The following is a 23,294-nucleotide window of genomic DNA, read 5'->3' as shown; positions in this document are numbered from 1 at the left end:
TTTAGTAGGGCTGATGAGACTGTGCAAATAACAAATGGAGTGTATGAAAAGTTCCATAGGAGAGAGCTATGAAGTGCTATGGGATTATGCAGAAGTATTTTCAAATAAAGACAAGAGAGTCTTGTCTAAAACAAAGACGGTATCATAAGAGGATCTAGATAGACATGAAAGCAGTGATATAGTGTTAGAAAAAAGTGGGGAGGAGTGAAAGTTTCAATTACTATAATTCTTTAAGGTTGAAAAAGACATCACAGAAAAATATGATTAGGGCTTTGTTCTGTCTGGCTTAGAAATAAAGATATTTCAGATATAGAGAATAGCATGACAGTAGGAGTAGAGGGTGGGAAAGCATGGAAGGTTCTTCTGCATGTGAGTGACATAATTGTCCAGTCACGGTTATAAGCAGTGTATACATGTTATTTAATCCTCACAGCAGTCTTATTATTATTTGCACTTTTTGCAGATGGAGGAACAGGCATGGCAAGATTAAGTATCTTGCTCAGAGTCAAAACTAGGCCTGTCTGGCTCCGCTGGACTCAAAATGACTCCATACAAGATTACACTGGTGACAGTGTGGAGGGTAGATTAGGCGGGAGCACGAGCGGAGATAGGAAAACCAGGTCAGAGACTGTTAACATGATACTGGCGAGATGGTAAAGGTGGCCTGAACGCTGTGTGTTAAAGAACTGATGAAAAGAATTTTCCAGCTTGGAAATCTGCACATTTATGTTCTCAAGTCAGACAACACCCACAAAATAGGAAATGAAAGTGCAGTGTTTCTGAGTAGAGATTTTTTACCAGCCAGTTTTTGTACATGGCTGGATGAATGCCTGTGTTACAAGTATCTCTCCTGAGTGTAGAATATTCATTATGGGCAGGATTTTATTGTAATCACCAGTTAGTGTTTACGTGAGAACCCCGCGTAGCCACTTGTCCAGATAGGATCACCAGTGGAATGATTTGCAAACGTTACGTTGTGTGGTGATTAAGCTTACAGGTGTAAAAGGTACTTACACCTTGTCGGAGCAAAGGAAGCATTCAGAATCTGGCCCATTTGCTAGCAGTCAATTCGAGAAAACTCAGAAGTGGGAGGGAAAGCTTTAGGTCAAGGGCAGACTGACGGTACGTTCAGGGTCTGGAGTAGGATTGATTCATCTTTGAGGTGAAATACAGCAAACACCCCACTCAGTCCTGACTTCCCTAGGCCCAGGAAAAGAGCTTTCTGTCAGTGTAGTGAGTTCTCCAATAAACGGATTCAAGAGAGCTTCAATAGTGTGAACTTCACGTGACTGCCTGGTAGATAAATAACCGGGGTGCATAGTTCTCTACCTAACAGATGATCAGAGCTAAATGGGAGTTTATAAAACATACCTAATCCACGTTCTGCATTTACAGAGAAACTAAGTCGGTTGGTTCCTGGTCACAAAGCTCTCTGTTGGCTGAGTCCAGATTCAGCTGGTGGCCTCATCGATTTGACAGACATGTCTTAGGAACCTGTGGGCGGGCTTCCCTCACCCACACAATCCTTCTAGCCCTTTCTTCACTTTCACAGGCCCCAGAGAGATGCCTCTTTATCTCAGACACCCTGATATTTCTGGTCAGAAGTATCGTTGATTTTTAAAAAATATATCTTTATTGGAATATAATTGCCTTACAATGTTGTGTTAGTTTCTGCTGTATAACAAAGTGAATCAGCTTATATGTATACATATGTCCCCATATCCCCTACCTCTTGAGCCTCCCTCCCACCCTCCTTATCCCACCCCTCTAGGTGGTCGGTCACAAAGCACCGAGCTGATCTCCCTGTGCTATGCGGCTGCTTCCCAGTAGCTATCTGTTTTACATTTGGCAGTGTATATGTCAGTGCTACTCTCTCACTTCGTCCCAGTTTACCCTTCCTGCCACTTGTGCGCTCAAGTCCATATTCTATGTCTGCGTCTTTATTCCTGCCCTGCCCCTGGGTTCATCAGTACCGTTTTTTTTAGATTCCATATGTTAGCATACGGTTGATTTGTTTTTAATCTGCCGTAAAGCAATGAGGATTTTCAGGTCAATCAAGACCAAATGTTAACATTTTCAACCTCATAGTCACTCAGATATGTTCTTCTCTACATTATCGTTTTTCACTTTCATATTTTCATTTTTCACTTTCACGTTGACAGGCTAATGGTATGATTTAAACTACGGTTTCTTAATACAAAACTTCTAATTGTGAGTTGCAGTTACCAAATTGTAGATTTCCAGGCTGGAAGATAGAAACAATTCTTTTTTATTCTTAATACTCATCCCTAGGATGAGGCATTAATTGCAAGGCAAAGTACTTTCAAACAGCCAAAGCAGGAAAATAGGAATTGTTCTTTCAGGATGCATTGGCTAAATGCGCAGATAAAATTTTTATGCCATTTCTTTCAGGTTTTTGATGTACCTTATTCAATAAGGATTGAGTAAGGTAGCTGAGACCTATTTTAATTAAATCATATCATGAAGTATTTGTTTCAGTTGTAGTCAATCCTCATCTTATTTCAAGCTATAAAATATTTAATATTTTCTGCCAACTGTTAACAGAAACATTTTATGTCAACTGCTAGCATGGTTTACAGTTCTGTATACAGTCAGCCCTTCGTATCCACAGGTTCCACTTCTGCGGATCAAAGAACAACTGCGGATCAAAGAAAAAAAATTTTCGGAAGGTTTCCAAAAGCAAAACTTGAATTTCCTGTGAGGCCACTATTTACATAGCACTTACATTGTGCAACTATTTACATAACATTTACATTGTATTGGGTTGGCCAAAAAGTGCCTTCGGTTTTTAAGTAAAAATAAAAGACACATTTTTCATTTTCACCAAGAAATTTATTTTTTAAATATTATATTTATTTATATATTATTATTATATTATATATATTATATAATATTATATTTATTATATTTATTTATTTATATTTATTTTTAAATTTTATATTAAAATTTTTTTAGATTTTGCAGTTTTGGCTGCGTTGGGTCTTCATTGCTGTGCGCGGGCTTTCTCTAGTTGCGTCAAGCAGGGGGTCCTCTTCGTTTCAGTGTGCGGGCTTCTCATTGCGGTGGCTTCTCTTGTTGTAGAGCACAGGCTCTAGGTGTGAGGACTGCAGTAGTTGTGGCACGCAGGCTCAGTAGTTGTGACTCACGGACTCTAGAGCGCAGGCTCAGTAGTTGTGGTGCACGGGTTTAGTTGCCCCGCAGCATGTGGGATCTTCCCCAACCAGAGATTGAACCCATTGGCAGGCGGATTCTTAACCACTGCACCACCAGGGAAGTCCTCACCAAGAACTTTATTATTTATCTGTTTATTTTGGCCGTGTTGGGTCTTCGTTGCTGTGCGCAGGCTTTCTCTAGTTGTGGCGAGTGGGGCCTACTCTTTGTTGAGGTGCACAGGCTTCTCATTGCGGTGGCTTCTCTTGTTGCGGAGCATGGGCTCTAGGCTCGTGGGCTTCAGTAGTTGTGGCTTGTGGGCTCTAGAACACAGGCCCAGTAGTTGTGGTGCATGGGCTTAGTTGCTCTGCAGCATGTGGGATATTCCTGGACCAGGGCTTGAACCTGTGTCCCCTGCACTAGCAGACGGAGTCTTAACCACTGCGCCACCAGGGAAGCCCCACCAAGAACTTTACTGAACAATGTATTCACCCTTTTGTTCCACTACCTTCTGCCTTTTTTTTTTTTTTTTTTTTTTTGCGGTACGCGGGCCTCTCACTGTTGTGGTCTCTTCCGTTGCGGAGCACAGGCTCCGGACGCGCAGGCTCAGCGGCCATGGCTCACGGGCCCAGCAGCTCCACGGCATGTGGGATCTTCCCGGACCGGGGCACAAACCCGTGTCCCCTGCATCGGCAGGCAGACTCTCAACCACTGCGCCACCAGGGAAGCCCACTTTTTATCTTTTTGAACAAAGAACTGTTCCAGGTGCCTTTTACAGTTTTCCAGGGAACTGACATTTTTTCTTTTGTAAAGGCCAAAATAAGTGGAAATCCGAAGGTGCAATGTCTGGTTGATATGGCGGGTGAATCAGAACTTCCCAGCCAAGCTGTAACAGTTTTTGCCTGGTCATCAGAGAAACATGTGGTCTTGTGTTATCCTGGTGGAAGATTATGCGTTTTCTGTTGCTTAATTCTGGATGCTTTTCGTAGAGTACTGCTTTCAGTTGGTCTACTTGGGAGCAGTACTTTTTGGAATTAATCGTTTGGTTTTCTGGAAGGAGCTCATAATAGAGGACTCCCTTCCAGTCCCACCATATACACAACATCACCTTCTTTGGATGAAGACTGGCCTTTGGTGTGGTTGGTGGTGGTTCATTTCGCTTGCCCCATGATCTCTTCCGTTCCACATTGTTGTACAGGATCCACTTTTCATCGCACGTCACAATTTGTTTTAAAAATGGAACATTTTCATTAGGTTTAAGTAGAGATAGAGAATCGCATGTGGAAATAAGGTCAAGAAGGTGTTCTTCGCTTAACTTACGTGGAACCCAAACATCAAAGCAATTAACATAACTAAGCTGGTGCAAATGATTTTCAGCGCTTGATTTGGATATTTTGAGTATGTCGGCTATCTCCTGCATGGTATAACGTTGATGTTCTCAATTAATGTCTCGAATAGATCGCTATCAACTTCAGCTGCCCGACCGTGAATCATCGTCCAGCGCGAAATCTCTAGCATGAAACTTCGCAAACCACTTGTGACACGTTCCATCAGTCACAGAACCTTCTCCATACACCACACAAATCTTTTTTTGCGTTTCAGTTGCGTTTTTACCTTTCTTGAAATAATAAAGCATAATATGCTGAAAATGTTGCTTTTTTTCCTTCCATCTTCAATATTAAAATGGCTACACAGAAATTCACCGATTTGGATAAGTTTTTTTTAAATCATGCTGATAGGACAGCTGTCACAATACAATCTAACAAAATTGTTTCGAATGAAGTTAAAGACAATTAACTGCTACTAGAGCCATCTTACAGAAAAGACCAAATGAACCTTTTGGCCAACCCAATATTAAGGTATCATAAGTAATCTAGAGATGATTTAAAGTATATGTGCAAGTACTATACCATTTTATATAAGGGACTTGAGCATCCTCAGATTTTGGTATCTGGGGGGGATCCTGGAACCCACATGTACCGAAGGATGGCTGTATTCTTCTGTTTCTTTAAATACATGGGAAAAGTCTAATCTTGATGTTTAAAAAAGGTAAATGGACTTTTTTCTCATTCTTATTTAATTATTAAAAAACCCTCAAAATACTATTTTATATACTTGTTAACCCAAGGAATACCATATCTTTACCATACTCCTTGTTTTGTAAATAGCTTCTAGTTTTAGCTACACATTGTATTTTATTATTACAGGTCAGTTAATAAGAAACAATATATTGATCCATCTTGTCTTTTATCCATTTTAAATTACTAGATGTATGTAATTTAAATCCTTGCTTAATTCTTTTAGTAATCTATCTTACAAAATGTATTCTATAAAAGAGACCTCCTTGAAATGAGTGTTAAAACTTATATTTGAATTTAAAAATGAGGTCAGGTTATTTTGTACAGAAAATGTGTTTGATTTGCCTGATTATTTTGATAATAAGATAATAAAGATTTGATAAGATATGTAAAACAGTGATTTGATAATAAAGCTACATTCTGGTTAGTTTATAGGGCAGACTTTTCCATAAATTGAATCAGCTAAATATGCAGCTTCAGTGTTTTGATGAAAATGTATCTAAAGCACATCATAAGATGAAATAATTTTATCAAATAGTATTTTTGTCAAAGGTGTAATGAAGTTAAAAAGATTTGATTTTCAAAAAAAAAAAAGATTTGATTTTCTCAACCCTTTCTGACTTTTAGAGGTTAAGCAAAGTTCCAGTAAGTGAAACAATAGCAGGTGTGATTAACTTGATAAGTTATGTTGAAGTCTTTGGCATCTAGCCAAGAAACTGAAAACATGAGCAGGCACTCTATGACCTGGGTCACAACTCCTTTTGCAAATCAGGTACTTTTCAATTTTTGCTTTCAGGAGACCTAATTGATTCATTAACTTATAGATCCTTAAATATAATATTTGATGTTAGGTTATTATGTGATTTGGTTTTTTTTGGCATGTACCATGGCAGGAGTGCAAAGATTTTTGTGATGTTACTATAACAAACCTCCTTCCAGTCCAATCCTCTTACATATTTGAGCAAGGTTTTCAGTGCTTTACTTCTGTACAAAAGAAAATAGGAATAGAATTAACACTCAGTGCCGACTCATTTTAGTAGTAAGATACAGTCATCCCATGGACTCGTTTCATTATAAGATGCTTTTCCATTGCAATTTTTACTTGCTGTGTTTATCAAAACTTGTGATATATTTGTTTTGTTCTGATCAGTCATGTGCTGCTAATAATTGATAGCTCAATGCAGAAGAAGGGTAACCAGAGAAATTTAAAATTTTAATCTGTATGGATATTTTTGCAGAAAAGAATGATAGAGTGGTTAACAAAAGACTTTACATTAGGATAAAATACTTTGCGGAAAGTGGAATGGAATTTAGAGGCCGAGTGTTTTGTTTTGTTTTGTTTAATTTCTTTGCCTTCAAATTCTCAAGTCAGTTTAGATGCTGGGCATATGACCTCACATCGCTGGGTGAGTTCATGGGAAAGAAGTAAAGGTATGAAATTACTGACTACCGAAGGAGAGTTTTTTCTTTAAAACAAAATAGTGGATTGTATCAGCAATAAAATATGAGTATCCAAATTTACAAAAATTTATGGTACTTGGATTCTAATGAATATATTTAAGGAATTCTATTTTAAAATATAATATTTCAGGAATTATATTCTTTACAGCTATCTAAACTCATGTTTGAAAAATTTTATATGACAAAAACGTATGAGGCGGTTTTTGGGGGGTACATGATCAAAAAAATCTTGAAGATTACTCCAGCTATGTTCATACCTAGATTAATCTTAGGCATATATTCATTGACTCCCTGATGAAGATTTTAGCTTAGATGTACAAGCTTTTTACCTCTTCTCCTACTGCTTGCTTTTTATATTTTTGTAATTTCTTCTTTGGTCATTTCTGTGGTATTTTTACAGAACATATTGAAACCTGTATTTCTTATTAAATCAGCTTTAAACATTGTCTCTTCACTCCTTCTTTACCAAGATGAGACCATGCCCTTCCCCCTTTCTATGCCCTTTTGTAACCCACTTGCTTTATTCATAAGTTGACATTATTTTATATATATTATGTATCCATCCATCCATCCATCTATCTATCCATCCATCCAGTTATCTGTCTATCCCTCTGTGTCAGTGCTAGACCAAACGGTGTGTTAGGTTTGCTTGTCCTTCTCTGGGTTCATTATCACAACCCATAGACTATTTGATGGAGTGTCTTCTAGCATAAAGTTTAAATAAATTCTCTTCTCAAATTCCATCGATTACATCAGATTGTACCACATTTTAGACCGTGACTCACTTGAATGGTTTTTTATTTTTCCTGCAATTTTGTTTACTTTTTAATTGTCTTTAGCATATTCTTAAATTTTTCTCTTTCAAATTCTTAGGATACCATTCTGTTAATTTTCTCCAAAGATCTCTGTCTCAGAGCCTTCTGTCTTGTGGTTGCTCTCCAGACCTGCTCCTGTATAACTATTATCTGAAATTCAGGGAGGAAGAATTAACGTTTTCTGGCTCTTTTACATTTTTAGATCATGGTTTCTTAAGGAAACTGGTAGTTTAGAGTCTAATGTGTAACAATACAGGAAGGACAAGATGTTGACAGAGAATATACATAGGAAAAGTGGTATCTGGAGATCTGAGGAGAGGATTAGAAGGAGAGATTTTAAACAGGATGTAGTCATGGTTAACCTAACTCCTAGTGTCTCATTTCAGTTAACATTCATCGAATGCCTACAATCTGGCGGGCACAGGGCTAAATTTAGGTGCTGAGATACCCAGATGGAGAATCTGGGGTGGAGGGGGCCGGCTGCCAGTGCACCTGTAAGCAGTTGATACAATGTAGTGCATGTTATAAGGAAACATGTTCAAGGAATTCTGGGAACCTTATGTTTTCATCTTTAATGCTGTAATTCTCTTATGCCTTCTGATAAGCACGATGTAACTGTGCTCATAAAGTCCCAAGGTGCACGGGGTGTTTCAGATAGGAAACAGTTTAAGAAGGTCAAGGGGTATTCAGTTGATACCCATAAAAGAGAGGGAGAGGGGAGCGGTGGTATTAGAAAAAGCCACCAAACTTTACCATTTATTATTAGTGAGTGGTAGGTCCAAATAATACAGCAAAGTAATGAACCGTCTTGGGGGATGTGTCTCGACAGCCCTCTGCCCTGGAAAAAATCATACTATTGTAAATGAATTTTGGTGGAGATCTTAAACTGGGCACCTTAGTGCTTTATCTCCTCTGGACCAGCCTTTATTCTGGAGTTTTCTCCAGACTAGTTCACCGAAGAGTAGAATAAGACATTTGCATCATCTTGCCTCCATAGCCAAAGGCTCTCTCTTACTTTTGAGATTCTCTCTGTTGAGATTTTAGGAAATCCATACACAATACTCCCTTCCCCCCCGCCACCCCAATTCTGAACTGAAGTAGTCATGGGGATCAGTAAGATAGAGACAGGAAATACACAAATCAAAAATAAAACACAACTGGTACTTATTATGTGTTAGGCCCTGTTCTAATCTCCACAGCAACCCTATGACATAGATTCTCTTATTATATACATTTTACAGATAAGGGAAACTGGAGCATGGAGAGGTGAGGTTAGGTTAGGTAAGTTAGTTACCCAAGTCACACAGTAAATGGTGGAGCTGGGATTTAAAATCGGGCACTTGGATTCCAGAGCCCAGTCTCTTACCACTGTGTTTTCCTGCATCTCATTTCACCTCTGATACTGAGAGAGCTCTTGGAGAAAAGGACTTTAGGACTGTTGGCCAAGTGGGCCTCCTGATACCTCCCCTGTGCATTACAGACTTGGCCAGGCCAGTGGGCCACTGCAGGTCTCCCCTGTGGTGTGGACGTGCAGAGCCCACGTACTGGTTCCTTCTCCTGAACGCTGCTAACTCGATCGTTCACCCTTCCTCTCAGGAGGACAGAGTGAGTGGCTTAGAGGCCTCAGGAGTGTTCTTTGGAGTTCTTCCACACGGAAACACAGGGATGAGGAGTAAAATGTTCTCTCCTTAGCACTCTTGGTTCAGTTAAGACCAGGTCTTTTTTTGGGAAGTTAGCGTAGATTGGGTAAGAGCTGAAGAAAGGACAGCCTTCCCCCAAACAATATTTAACCTAAGCACCTGAGGGTCACATAGCTTCAGCTCTGTGTCACTGTGTGAGTGTATATATATATATATTTTTTTTAATTTAATTTTTTATTTTTGCCTGTGTTGGGTCTTTGTTGCTGCGCGCGAGCTTTCTCTAGTTGCCGCGAGTGGGGGCTACCCTTCGTTGTGGTGTGCGGGCTTCTCTTGTTGCGGAGCACGGGCTCTAGGTGCGCGGGCTTCAGTAGTTGTGGCTCGCGGGCTCTAGAGCACAGGCTCAGTAGTTGTGGCGCACGGGCTTAGTTGCTCCACAGCATGTGGGATCTTCCCGGACCAGGGCTCGAACCCGTGTCCCCTGCATTGGCAGGTGGAGTCTTAACCACTGCGCCGCCAGGGAAGTCCCGCTGTATCTATTTATCTACATAGGTTTCCCTCATTTAGAGCCCACTTTCATATGCTGCCTACTTTGTTTGAAGGCAAGGGAAAAAACAACAGACAACCCCCGTCCCCCCCCATCAGATCATTTTAAATAAGCATCCTTCCTCAAGTTTCCTGAAACATTCAAAGTTGACTTGAATTTGTTCTTCCACATCGCTTGCCATGGAGAGAGGGAGGCAGAATGGCACAGTAGAAAGAGCATAGTTTTAGAATGAGAAACTTAGGTTTGAATCCCAGCTTTGCCACTGACCAAATTAATTAACTTCTCTGTGCTATTCTTTCCCTATTACTCTGTAAAATAGAGAGTGTAGGACCTACCAGTAGGGCTTGTTGTGAAGCTTAGAACTAAAGTGTACTAGGTAATTGACACACAGTAACAAAAGATAGCTTCTCTTGTAATAAAGATATGAAAAAATACAGACTTAGACTTGTGGAATGCTTTAAAAATAATTTCAGCAGTTTTATACAAGCAAGTTTCTTAGGCAAGTCTCTTTTACACTACTGGGAAATGGTAATACTGGTTAATATTTGGGTATACTGTTTGGTTATTGCAGGCACACTCATGTACGAAGGTGAGTGTGCAAAACTAATTTGCAAGTATACCTCCTGTACGCAGTATTTGTTACCTATATGTTGTATGCAGATTGTTTTTTAAATTTAAGAGTTCATATCTTCATTTACTTTTATATTTCCAAGAGTCTAAATTTGCATTCAAAAGCTTCCAGTGCTTTTTTCTTTGTCCTTCAAATTAATGCCTTAAAAGATTGCTGCTGCTTTCTTCACAACGTTTTAGTTTAGTTGAAGAATGCCCTAAGTTCTGAAGCCATACTGCTTCTTAAGGGTTAGTTGGTTGTATCTTGGGATATGAAATAACCAAAGGATGTAGGTGCCTTTTTTGTTCTGCTCTAAGCCATTTCCCAGGTCAAGTGTCATCCCCTCCCCCACTCCATGTTGCACAAAACTTGATGTATTTTGCTTGTTTGTTAGGTAGGCTCGACAAGTCTTTTCTACCTGCGTCCCCCTTCCCCATGTACCACTTGGTCTACTTGGGGATTAGAGCATATTTCCTTGAGGTTTGTTTGCCTATTCAGGAAACAAGACTTTATGAAAGAGAGAAAGACAGAAACAGAAGCACGAAAAACTAATACAGAGAAAGGTGAGCCACTACACAGAATTTACTTTAGCAGCTTGCTCCTGGAAAGAAAACTCAGTATTGATGATCTCACAAGACCTACATGTTTGTTTGTTTGTTTTTCGGTACGTGGGCCTCTCACTGCCGTGGCCTCTCCCGTTGCGGAGCACAGGCTCCGGACGCTCAGGCTCAGCGGCCATGGCTCACGGGCCCAGCCGCTCCGCGGCATGTGGGATCTTCCCGGACCGGGGCACGAACCCATGTCCCCTGCATCGGCAGGCGGACTCTCAACCACTGCGCCACTAGGGAAGCCCCTGACCTACGTGTTTTTGATGGTGTCCCTTCAGCAGAGTATTGCTTCTGCCTTGGTTTGAATCCTCAATCCAATATTTAATCATCGACTTGAGCAAGTTGCTTAATCTTCTGAGCCTCAGTTTCCTCACTTGTAAAATGAGGATGATAACAGGATCTATCCTTTAGTGTTGTTTTGAGGATTCAAGACAGTAATACATGGAATGCATAGTGTGGACCTGGTAAGAGCACAAACTGTATCGAGTCTAGATTTGAACCCACATCTGCCTAGTTCCCAAGCCACGTTCTTTCCCTACCACATAGGATATTGTGTGGTGTGAAGTAGATTATGTAGGTGGTAGCCTGGTTCCTGAAGTAGCAGAGAGGTTTGATGAGGTTAAGTGACCCCTGGGATCACAAAGCTAAAGCAAGGCAGAAGGGAAACTGAGTGAAGGGTTTCTAACTGCTAGTGTAGACTAGTTTTCCCTACAGCATCGTGCCATGAAGACGTCTTCAATATCTAATGATTTGTTATCTTATCAACTATATTGCAAGCTTCTTGGGGATTTCAACTGTTAAGTTCATGGTGCCATCTGATTATAGGCCTGGAATAGTTAGAAACTCAAGACGTAACGCAATAAGAATGACTTTGGCATAATGACTCAAGTGTATGTGTTGAATCATCCAGTGTGGGCATTGGTAATTAAATAAAATTTACTAAAATAAAATCTAACATACTGAGCTTGGTCCTAAAAAGATTGACCTGAATTTCAAATGGGTAGTTTTGCACATCCAGATCATAAAACAAGTAGTAAATGTGAAGTTAAATTTATGCTGACCGTAAGACCCAAAAGTTTTACTCTTAGGTGTCCAACGGAGATAAAAATGAATGTCTACACAAAAAAACATGAAGAAATTCAGAAGTGGTTAAAGAGGTAAAAGCAATGGATGAAGTAATAGTTAGAAATGATACAGAGAAATAAATATGAATGAAAATAAGGAAAAAGCGTGGATTTGATCAGGAGTTTGTCAGTCCTTATAATACTTTAAAAATAGGGATAGAAACTAGATTGTGAGAATTTTTCTGTTCTTTAAAATGAAATATAAGCACATCTTAAAAGGCTCTCAAACCTCATTGGTCATTATGGAGATGCAAGTTAAAATCTCAGCGAGATGCCACCTTCACGTCCACTTGAATGGCTATATATATATGTAAGGCAGACAGTGCTAAGTGATGGTGAAGGTACAGAGCACCTGTGACTCTCACATGTTGATGGTGGACATGTAACCCGGTACACACATTTAGGAAAACAGTTTGATTGTTTCCCATAAAGGTAGATATACACTAACCCTATGACCCAACAGTTCTTCTCTTAGGTATCTATACTTGCATAGATATATAGAAATAAAAATAAGTGTCTACATAAAGGCTTGTTCTTGAATGTTCATAGCAGCACTATTCATAATAGCCCCAAACTGGAAACAGTCTAAATGCCTATCAGCTACTGAGTGGATAAACAAAGTACTATTCACCCGGAACAGGAACAGAGGAACAGAGGAACAGAGAACTGATAACATGCTACGGCACGGATGAACCTCAAAACATGCCTCAGTGAAAGACGCCAGATGCAAAAGACCACATATTGTATGATTCCATTTATAGGAAATGTCCACAAAAGAAGATGGACAGAAAGCAGATCACTGGTTGTTTGGGGCTGGGGGAAGGACCTGGGATTGAGTGCAGTCAGGCTTGAGGGAACTTTTTGGAGTGACGGAAATGTTCTCAAACTAGATTGCATGGGGGACGGGGGGTGCACAATTCTATACATTTCCTAAAAGTCATTGAATTGTTCACTTAAAATGGATGATTTTATGGTATATAAATTATATGTCAATAAAATTGTTAAAACTACATAAACAGATATTTAGACTATATTAGATTATTTATATCTTTAAAACTATTGATTTTTTAAAGACATCAGAATTGGTAACTTTTAAGAAAATGCCAAGGTCTAACTGAACTCTCAGTCCTCTGTGGCTTATTTAGTACTCAACTCCTCTTCCAGTCTTCCTTCAGCAGCCAATTGGTGGTCAATTTTACCTTCAGTTAACCAATTGGCTAGTCAGTTCACACAAAGTATAAAGAAACCGGGGTGACTGTGCAGATGCTTGTAGTTTAAGGAATCCTTTCTAATACCGGGATTTCTGGTTTTGCTGTTGCAGGCATATTTGGTTCCTCAAAATATCTATTTCTACTGCTTTTTTCTTAGGCTGTAAAATGTTACCACTTCCTGCTAGTAGCCTCAACTTAATCCTTTTCCTCTTTCCATGTCTTCACTCTTTTCTTCATTCCACAAATGACCAAGGCTTTTGTTTATTTTACTTTCTCTGTTATTCCTTTGCCTATTGAAATAAACATTTACAAACATGGAAATGATGGAAGCATGGTTTATTTTGGGTGACATAACGCCTTTCTTTTGGGAAATGTTATGAGGTAAAACACAATCCCTGCTTACAAAAAAAAAGAAGAAGAAGAAGAAAAAGGCTGCCATAATGTATGGTGAAGAATAGGTGTCTTTTTTCCTTTCAGATTTCAGGTTTTACTTTTAGTAGAAAATGGTAGAATATTTGGGTCTGTGACATGTAGCAGTTAAATCCAAGTTAGTTTTTGGGAGAAGAGATTAATATTAATAGTGTAATTAAAATTGATTAAAAATACAATTTCAAATTTGATTTGGAAGCTTACAGTGAAAATATTCTGTTCATCTTGTGACACTTATTTTTGTAAATTTTCTAAGTAATCTCCAAATATCTTATTTCTAATTGCTTTATTCTCTGACATATTTAGCATTATTTTATATTTCTTCTTTAAAAAAATTTATTTATTTATTTATGGCTGCGTTTGGGTCTTTGTTGCTGCGCATGGGCTTTCTCTAGTTGCAGTGAGCGGGGGCTACTCTTCATTGCGGTGCATGGGCTCTTCATTGCGGTGGCTTCTCTTGTTGCGGAGCACAGGCTCTAGGCATATGGGCTTCAGTAGTTGTGGTTCACGTTATCAGTAGTTGTGGCTCACGGGCTCTAGAGCGCAGGCTCAGTAGTTGTGGCACACGGGCTTAGTTGCTCCGTGGCATGTGGGATCTTCCCAGACCAGGCATCAAACCGGTGTCCCCTGCATTGGCAGGCGGATTCTTAACCACTGCACCACTGGGGAAGCCCTATTTTTTATTTTTTAAAATATTTATTTATTTATGTAAGCATGTATGTATGTTGCACTGGGTCTCAGTTGCGGCATGTGGACTCTTAGTTGGGGCATGTGGACTTCTTAGTTGTGGCATGCATGCGGGATCTAGTTCCCCAACCAGTGATCGAACCCAGGCCCCCTGCATTGGGAGCATGGAGTCTTACCCACTGGACCACCAAGGAAGTCCCAGCATTATTTTAATATTTAATGATCTTTTTAGCACTTCCCTCCAAGGGTGCCGTAGATTATAAAGTTTCTTTTAATGAAGAGCAGGAGTGTTGTGATTCATTAGTGATGTTCACCATAGCTTGAAATGGGGAAGTGATTGTCTGGGTGCCTTGTGTTTGGCCCCAGCAGCTTGAATGTAGGCTTTGGATCAGGCACACACCAGTTTGAATCTTAATTCCACCTCCACTAGCTGTGTTAATTTCAGAATGCTAAGTGACTCAGGTGTAAAATGAGGATATCTCATAGGGTTATTACTATGATGAATATAAAGTACTTAATGTAGTGCTTGGTGCTCAGTTATTATTCCATGAAAATAACTCTATGCTAAGCTTGTATCTCCAGTATTCCAAGTTAGAATAGTCCATATCTGAGTATTTCAATAATCTATCCTAATCTCTGTGCATGCCTTGAAGTTATTTTAACATGTAATTTTTAGAATGAATGTGTATTACTCTGTTAACCTATCATGTGAAATATATTTTATTAAAAAAAAACACACAAATGAATCAATATTGATTTAATTCTTTGGTCAGATTTAAACTTCCTTGTAGTGAAAGTGGACAGTGAATTAAAACTTACTCTGCTTGTGTGACAGATGATTCGCAAATGATTGATTGAGTTAATAGTGTATTCTTTGAATGATGCTCTCTCAGTATATGGTAACTTGAAATTATGGAATTTATTAAACATCTTTCTAACGTTTTCTGATTGTGAAATATGCCAGTTGTGGTTCAGTGGCTGTATTCTTTGGATGTCCCTCTGTTCTCAACCAATTGTAGTTTGTGTGGGTGGAAGATTTTAATTGGAGAGAATTGTCTTTTGTCTTGATTTAAAGACGTTTCTCCAAGGATATATATCAGAGGTAGTGACCTGAATGTTCTTACTGTTTTTTAGGCCCCCTTCCTCCGCATCTTCTGGGATACTCAGCACCACTCATTTCTGACCCTTTCTGGCATTCTGTGGATGCATTTTCTGTCTTCATATATTTCATTTATAGCTATCTCCTTGTTTCATTGAAGATTCAATTTGTATTTGTTTCTTGTTTGCTTTATTGTTTTGGAGATGATTTTAGAGAGCAGAGATGGTGGTAGAAATGTTTTTATTCTATCAGGAATACTGTGATTGAGAATAACATAAATGACTTAATTTAGATTGGATGTTTAAGAAAGATACATGTAGAGAAATAATACCTAAGCTGAGAAATGACAAATGAGTAGGAGTTAGCCTCAAGATTTCAAGGCAGAAAGAAAATCATGAATGAGAGCCCCGAGACTAGAAAACTGTGTACACTGGGCCAATTAGAAAAGGCCAGTGAGTGAAAGGAAGATGGTCCAAGATGTGGTTGAGATAGAGGGAGGGGCCCGGTCACCTAGAGAGCTTAAACAGCATTAGGTGAATCAGAAAGCCTTGTGTTGGACACTGATAAATGCCAGAAGACACACTCTGTCCTTCAGAAGCTTGTAGTCTAGTTGAGGAGATGACCCATTTATATTAAAAAGTTTATATAATGTGAGAATGATGGGTAATGCATGAGCAGTAGAGAGTTCTGACTTAGAGGGGGAATGGGGGAAGGAGAACTCACTTTTGGGTGGGGTTCTTATGGAAGGCTTCTTGAGGGAGATAGAATTTGATCCGAGCTCTTCCCCACATGAGTAGGGCTTGAACAAACAGAGTTGTTAGAGGGATGGCATCATCTGAGTGTCGGCATGTGGAATGCAGGAAGGACAGTAGCTCACTGGAGAGGAGGACTCTTCTAGGGGTGTGATGTGGGAGGTAATGCTCGAACTGTAGCTTGGGTTACCTCTGATGTTCCAGTGGTCTGCACGTGTCCCTGATAGAAATATTGAATCTAACTTGTTGAATGCTTACTGTTTGCTTTCTCATTGTAAATAAAGAGCTATACAAGTAATCCAGTGTAACTTCTCATTCCTTCTACAACATCCTCATCAAATGCTTTCCTGTTCTCTCTTCAGATAATTCCACTAATGGTGAGCTGGCTCTTTAACACAGTGCTAACTATTCTTATATTAAAGAGCTATCCCTTTTCTTTTAACTTTCTTTAGTAGATCCTACCAAAGATGGCATCATGTCTTGTTTTAGTCTTCCCTGGTCCAGGCTACATGTATCATTTTAAAACCCCTCTACATCTGGAATGCTATTCTCCAAGATAGTCTGCTTTATCAGTGATGCTTTTAAAATTTATTCTTCAAAATTGAATGTAGTATTCTAAATGTTGGGGAGACAGTGACCAGGGCTTTTAGTGATATTTGTACTTCTTCAAGTTATCTAGATCAGCAAAGATTGATGAATCTCCTCTGTGAGTCTAGTCAGTGTCTAAATTTTTACTCAGGTCAGCTTTATTCCTTATATGGAAAAGCACATCGGGGGAGGGGTGACAAAGAAAAAATAACGATCATCACGCAGATTGTTTGGTTGCTGGTACTGCCAGCTTAAGTCCGAAAAGGAAACAATATCTTTATATAGTATGGCTGTATTAGAATAAACTCTTTGTGATGTTAACACATCTGTTATAGAACGGGTTGGAGTGGGATCTTGTTAAAACAGAGATTCCAGATATTTCTAATTGTGAACGTTTCAGAAACTTAAATCTTTAAGGTTAAAAGAGGTGATGATATTTGGATATAACGTTTGATTTTGGTAGTTGACAGCAGTAATTGATTTATAACTCATAGTTCTGATACAGTTTTGTTTTACACATATACAGTACTTTGTGGTTTATTTTTGGACTCTATCAATTTTATTTTTGTCATGGTCAGAAGTATTGATAAAAATTCCCAAAGATCATTAACTTATATAAAATAATTACTAAATTTCTGCTTCATATTGTGGCATTCTAAAGATTAGGACTTTAATTTGACTTAATTTTATAGTGTAATTTATTATTGCAAAGAGAAGTGAGCACAAGCTCCTAAACCAGGTGAGTAAAAAGGAGGAGGTGACTAGCTTATTCACAGAAACAGTTCTATCCAAAATATGTAATCAGGGAATTACCTGGTGGTCCAGTGGTTAGGGACTCCACACTTCCACCGCAGGGGGCCCGGTTTCGATCCCTGGTCAGGGAACTAAGATTCTGCAAGCCGCATGGCACGGCCTAAAATAAAATAAAATAAAACTACAAAATATGTAATCAAATCATTTGTTGTCTTCTGAAACATCATCTTCCTAAAAAGCACATCTACCCATCTTGATCCACCTGGGCTGTTAACATCTCAGTAACTAGACAATCACAATTTGGGGAACAGTAATTGTTGTGGGCAAGACTCATCAGTGGATGCTAAAATTCATGGGTGAAAGTATGATGAGAAAGGGTGCTTACGTGGTCTTAAAATATCACCGCCCCCGCCCCAAGAAGGGTACAGAGGGAAAACTAGTAATGTTACAGTGGAGAGACCTGGTATATACAACTGTAACCAGTGACCAGAGTTACCATCATCAGCAGTGAGATTTGGACAACATCATGTACCTTCTGGTATTTTTTTTTTATTGAAATATAGTTGATTTACAGTATTTTAGGTGTACAGCAAAGTGATTCTTTTCCATTATAGGCTGTTACAAGATATTGAGTATAGTTCTGTGTGCTATACAGTAGGACCTTGTTGTTTATCTATTTTTGTACATAGTAGTGTATATCCGTTAATCCCAAATTCCCATTTATCCCTCCCCTCCCTTCCCTTTTGGTAACCATAGTTTGTTTTCTGTGTCTGTGAGTCTATTTTGTAAATACATTCATTAGTGTCATTCTTTAAGATTCCACATGTAAGTGATATATGATATTTGTCTTTCTCTTTCTGAGTTCACTTAGTATGATAATCTCTCGGTCCATCCATGTTGCTGCAAATGGCATTATTTCATTCTTTTTTATGGCTGAGTAATATTCTATTGTATATATGTACCACGTCTTCTTTATCCATTCATCTGTCGATGGACATTTAGGTTGCTTCCATGTCTTGGCCATTTAAATAGTGCTGCTGTGAACATTGGTGTGCGTGTATCTTTCAAATTAGAGTTTTTGACTTTTCTGGATATATGCCCAGGAGTGGGATTGCTGGATCATATGGCAATCCTATTTTTAGTTTTTTAAGGAACCTCCATACTGTTCTCCATAGTGATGTGCCTTCTGGTACTGATGTACTTAGAAGGGCACAACATTGCTTCTTTGGTGCCTGTCGAAATGCATAACGTGAATTTAGTCATGGGGAAGCATTAGACAAACCCAGATTGAGGGACATTTTACAGAATAACTGCCCAGGACTCTCCAAGTGTCAGGGTCATGAGAGACAAACCGTCCCCAGTTGGAGGAGGCGTGACAACTGCAGTGTGTGATCCTGGACCTGAAAAAGGACATCAAGGGGGCAGTTGGGAAGAAATTTGTGTAAGGTTGGCTCTAGATTATTTCATAAATCTTGTGTTGATGGTTAATTTCCTGGTTTTGATAATTGTAACTGTGGTTTTAATAAGATGTTATCATTTTGAGAGGCTGGGTGAAGGGTACACGGGAGTTCTTTGTACTGTTTTTGGAACTTTTTGTAAGTGTGGAAATTCAAAATGAACTTAAGTAACAACAACAACAGAAACTCAGAAATTCAGACTCTCATGCTTCTACTTTATGACATCTCTTTTGATTGGTCAAGGGGCTGGTTTTCTCTGCTTCTTAAATCTCCACTGTGATCTGGATAGCTGAGGTTTCTAAATAAGGGATTTTGGAATAGTGAGGCATTGCCGTATTGGATTGCAGCTACAAGTTGAAAGGTTTTGTTTAATTAATTAATTTACTTATTTATTTTTGTACAGAGCTGTAATTACATCTTCGGGTTTCCAATGGCTCTGTAGGTTATTTGAGCATTACTGTTAGAGCCACCAGAATCCCTAGCTGGAAACTTAGCTCTGTAATTAATTTACTGGTTTGTTTCTGTTTTTATTATCATGTTCTACATTCAGGTTAGTCCCATGGATTCTTCTGCTGTGTATCATATATTGTTGAATTTCATATTTGTTGGTTGTCTTTTAGGAAGAGCTGATTTTTGTATAAAAATGTTTTACTTAAAATATCATGCTAAACATCTTATTTTTCCTCTCAGAAAAGACAGTCTGGAGTTTTTATAAATATAATGAATAAGTAAACTTACACTGGCATAAGCACCAAGTGGTGACCTTTTATTGGGTAATAATTAGAATGGAGGAAATTAATACATTGGGAAATGTTTCTGTTACCAGGAGCACAGTTGTTAATGTATGACTCATAAGATTCTTAAGTCTAGGAGAAACTTGACGAGACTGTTTTGACCAGTGTGGGAGAGGAAGAAAACATGGACTTGGGATTCGGAAGACCTACTTTTGCATCCCAGATTCATCACTGATTATTATTGTGTCTTGGACAGCTCATTTAACTGTTGAGCCTTAACTTTTTCATCTGTAAAACTGGAATGATAATAGCACCTTTCAAAGTTATTGTGAAAGTTAAATGAAGTAGCATACAATGTACCTGGCCTAATGTGGGCATTTCATATATGCTGGCTCTGTTCTTTCCTCCAGCTGGGCTTATAACTGTGCCTTCTGAAACTGATGAGATTCTTCTTTGCTTATAAATACCTACAGAACGATGATAGCGTATGTTAGTCATCTCTACTGGTATTTCCCAGGTCTTTTTTGTTTGGAAGTTTCCCCATATCTCCTATCCCAGAGAAATTATTTTATTTTATGTGTTAGTCACATTGGCTGTTACTCCAAAATCTGTTAGACAAGTGTCACTCATTTGCTACTTTCCTTGGTAATTTAGTCGTCTTATCTGAAATCATTTGATACAAATAAATATTAAATTTAGAAGAAAATTTTATGAGACAAAGGCACAAGATGTCCAGACATTTGAAGTATTTCCATGTACAGTTTCCTTTCAAGTTTCAGGTTTCACTTGGCATTTGGATCCTCTGAGAAGGGCCAGTTATTCCCATGGTTGTGTGAGTGAACATCATTGTTTTTATGAGTTATACACGGAAGTGTTTAGGGCTGAAGGCGCATGTCTGTAACTTACCTTCAGATGATCAAGAGAAAATAATGTGTGTGTGTGTGTGTGTGTGTGTGTGTGTAGAAGAGGGGAGAGAGGGAGGGGGGAAGAATGACATAGCAGCCGTGGCAATATTAACAATTGGTGAGTTTGCGTAAAGGGAGCTCTGTGTGCTTCTCTTACAGCTTCTAAATTTAAAACTATCTTAAAATTATACTGGATTGAGTTATATTCCTGTACCCTGAGGAGATGTAAGCCAGTGGCATTTTCAGAGGGAGGGAGGTTGGAGGCACCTGGGTTAGCATAGAGGAATAAGTAGTAAGTGAGTAACTGGTCACTCACTGGCAAAACATTAATTGTTCCTGGGCTTCCCTGGTGGTGCAGTGGTTGAGAATCTGCCTGCCAATGCAGGGGACACGGGTTCGAGCCCTGGCCTGGGAAGATCCCACATGCCGTGGAGCAACTAGGCCCGTGAGCCACAGCTACTGAGCGTGCGCGTCTGGAGCTTGTGCTCCGCAACAAGGGAGACCCCGATAGTGAGAGGCCCGCGCACCGCGATGAAGAGTGGCCCCCGCTTGACGCAACTAGAGAAAGCCCTGGCACAGAAATGAAGACCCAGCACAGCCAAAATAAATAAATAAAAATTAAAAAAAATTAATTGTTCCTTTAACCTTTTTTTCTTAGAACAGAAGTTTTTGGCAGAAGGTCCTATATAGATAGAGAGTGAGCTGCTGCTTTATCAAGGCAGAGGAGACTGCTTGGAAGTAAAATCAGATGCTAAAAAGTAAAGAATTTTTAAAAAATATTTACAAGTTGTATACAAGGATAAGTAAACGGTAGAAAGCAGAAATATTAGGACTTCATAAATTATCCGGTGCTCAGATAATCTTTCTTCTACCTGAGAGATACATTAGTTTTCTATAATTAATATTCTATCCTACTAGCTAATAGATATTAATTTATCCTTTATTTCAAATTGCTATATGATTTCAAAGTTAATATTTTATATTCTTAATAAAGATTTACATGATGTTTATTGTTTTACCCTTCAAAAAGCATCTTCTAACTAAAAAAAAAAATTTTAAACCCTTTCTCTTTTCTTTCATGTCATTGATGACATCTCTTTTGGGAACTCAGAAGCCAGCCAAAGGTAAGCGATTTGGTTTATTATGCGATGCTTGTAAAGGTCTTATGGGCATATTTTTGAAGTACTGGTAATTTTCTTCTCAAAAATAAAAATTTTCTCTGGCATTTTTATAAAAAAAAAAAAAGAAGTAATGCAAGCTGTCAGCCTGTTCATAAATCCAAAGCCATTTATTGGTGTAAGAGGTTTATAGAAAAGCTGTATTTGTACTTTGACCAATTCTGTCCAGTCTCCTGGCAACTACAACACAGATTCCTTTTGTGCCCTGCTGTTCGCCGTGGATTGGCTCGAAACTGCTCGTCCCATACTGTGGTCAGAACCATAGCAGGCAGACTCATCCATGTTGCTCCTGGGACAGCTGGGGACACATTCTCAGGCCAACAGAAACCTGCCCTGGCCCACAGCTTCCTCAAGGGAATATGCTTTCATCTGAGATTTGAGCCCAGATTCTAAAGAAACTTCGGTGGGGTGGGTCAGTTCCTGCATCTCTTAGGAAATGTAGTTGTGCCGAAGTAGGCACAAGGACTGTATTATTGAATTGATCATTCTCTGGAATTTTCCAGGAAATTTAGATTTTTATCTACATTCTTGGAGTTTGGTTTAAGAGTCCGTGGTTGAACTGTAATTCCATTTTCTGTTATTGTTGCTAAAGTATGTATAGACTTGTCACTTGGGACTCTGAATGATTAAAAAAAAGAAGTTTAATATGGCACTGACTTCTTTATATATGTAGAACTAATTTCATTAGTTTTATCTTTTCTGTGAAAAGATGCCAGATTATTTTTGTTTTCTTAATTTTTGATGGAACAGAGGCTGGAGATTGCAGTAAAAATGTGAGGAAACATTACATGACTATTTAAAAACTATTCATGTTTTATTTAATTCAACTGTATCTTAACGTTTAGAGAAAATGTGTTGACGTAAAAAATATGGAAGGGCCAACACCACACTATTAACATGGTGGTTCCCTCTAAGGAGAAAATGCTCGGTGAATGGGAGACCTTTATTCCTTATGTTTTGGTGTTATTTGACTTGTTATAATGAATGTGTGTTTCTTCTCTGTTACTTAGAAAAAGTTTTTTTTTTAAATTTTAAAGGAAAAATGTTTATTTAGAAAGAAAAGGGCTTGTCTGCTTTAGGAAATCTGTGGCTGGAAGATACCTGTAATAATTTACAAACTTCCTGAAACTTAAAGAGGACCGTTCAGTGTTGTTAGTAAACAAGAACTAAGCATTCCTAGTTCCCAACTTTGTACCAGGCTGTGGCATCTTCCTGTAACTGGGGAAGAGAGCGAATCCAGCCTGTGGTGAAGGGCCTGGTGGGGAGCAGACAGAGTGCTCAAAGGCTGGGTTCAGCTCCCAGCTCCCCACCTGCAGGTCACCAGCTTCTTGACTTCCTTGTACCCCAGGGCCTCCCGTGTAGTATCAGCTGTTGTTGTGGTTACTTTAATGGTAGCTTCTCTACTGGAATTGAGAACAAGAATTGTGAAAGAACTCCCTGAATTTAAGAA

The 23,294-nt window shown here is 38.9% G+C and overlaps 1 protein-coding gene across 3 annotated transcripts in view; it reads left to right on the top strand.

Moving 5' to 3' along the window:
* The window catches only part of KIF13B (kinesin family member 13B), a 187,731-nt gene that overhangs the window by 40,172 nt on the left and 124,265 nt on the right, over positions 1-23,294 (top strand). For 2 of the 3 annotated variants that reach the window (XM_067745296.1, XM_067745295.1), the window contains exon 3: positions 21,778-21,790. In XM_067745296.1, the coding sequence (XP_067601397.1) occupies positions 21,778-21,790 (13 nt within the window). Of the gene's footprint in view, positions 1-21,777; positions 21,791-22,108; positions 22,253-23,294 lie in introns of those variants that run through there. The other variant, XM_067745297.1, reaches the window with a different exon arrangement.

Source organism: Pseudorca crassidens, chromosome 7 (genome assembly GCF_039906515.1).
Source record: "Pseudorca crassidens isolate mPseCra1 chromosome 7, mPseCra1.hap1, whole genome shotgun sequence".
NCBI lineage: Eukaryota > Metazoa > Chordata > Mammalia > Artiodactyla > Delphinidae > Pseudorca > Pseudorca crassidens.
This window is presented reverse-complemented; position numbering and strand designations above follow the sequence as displayed.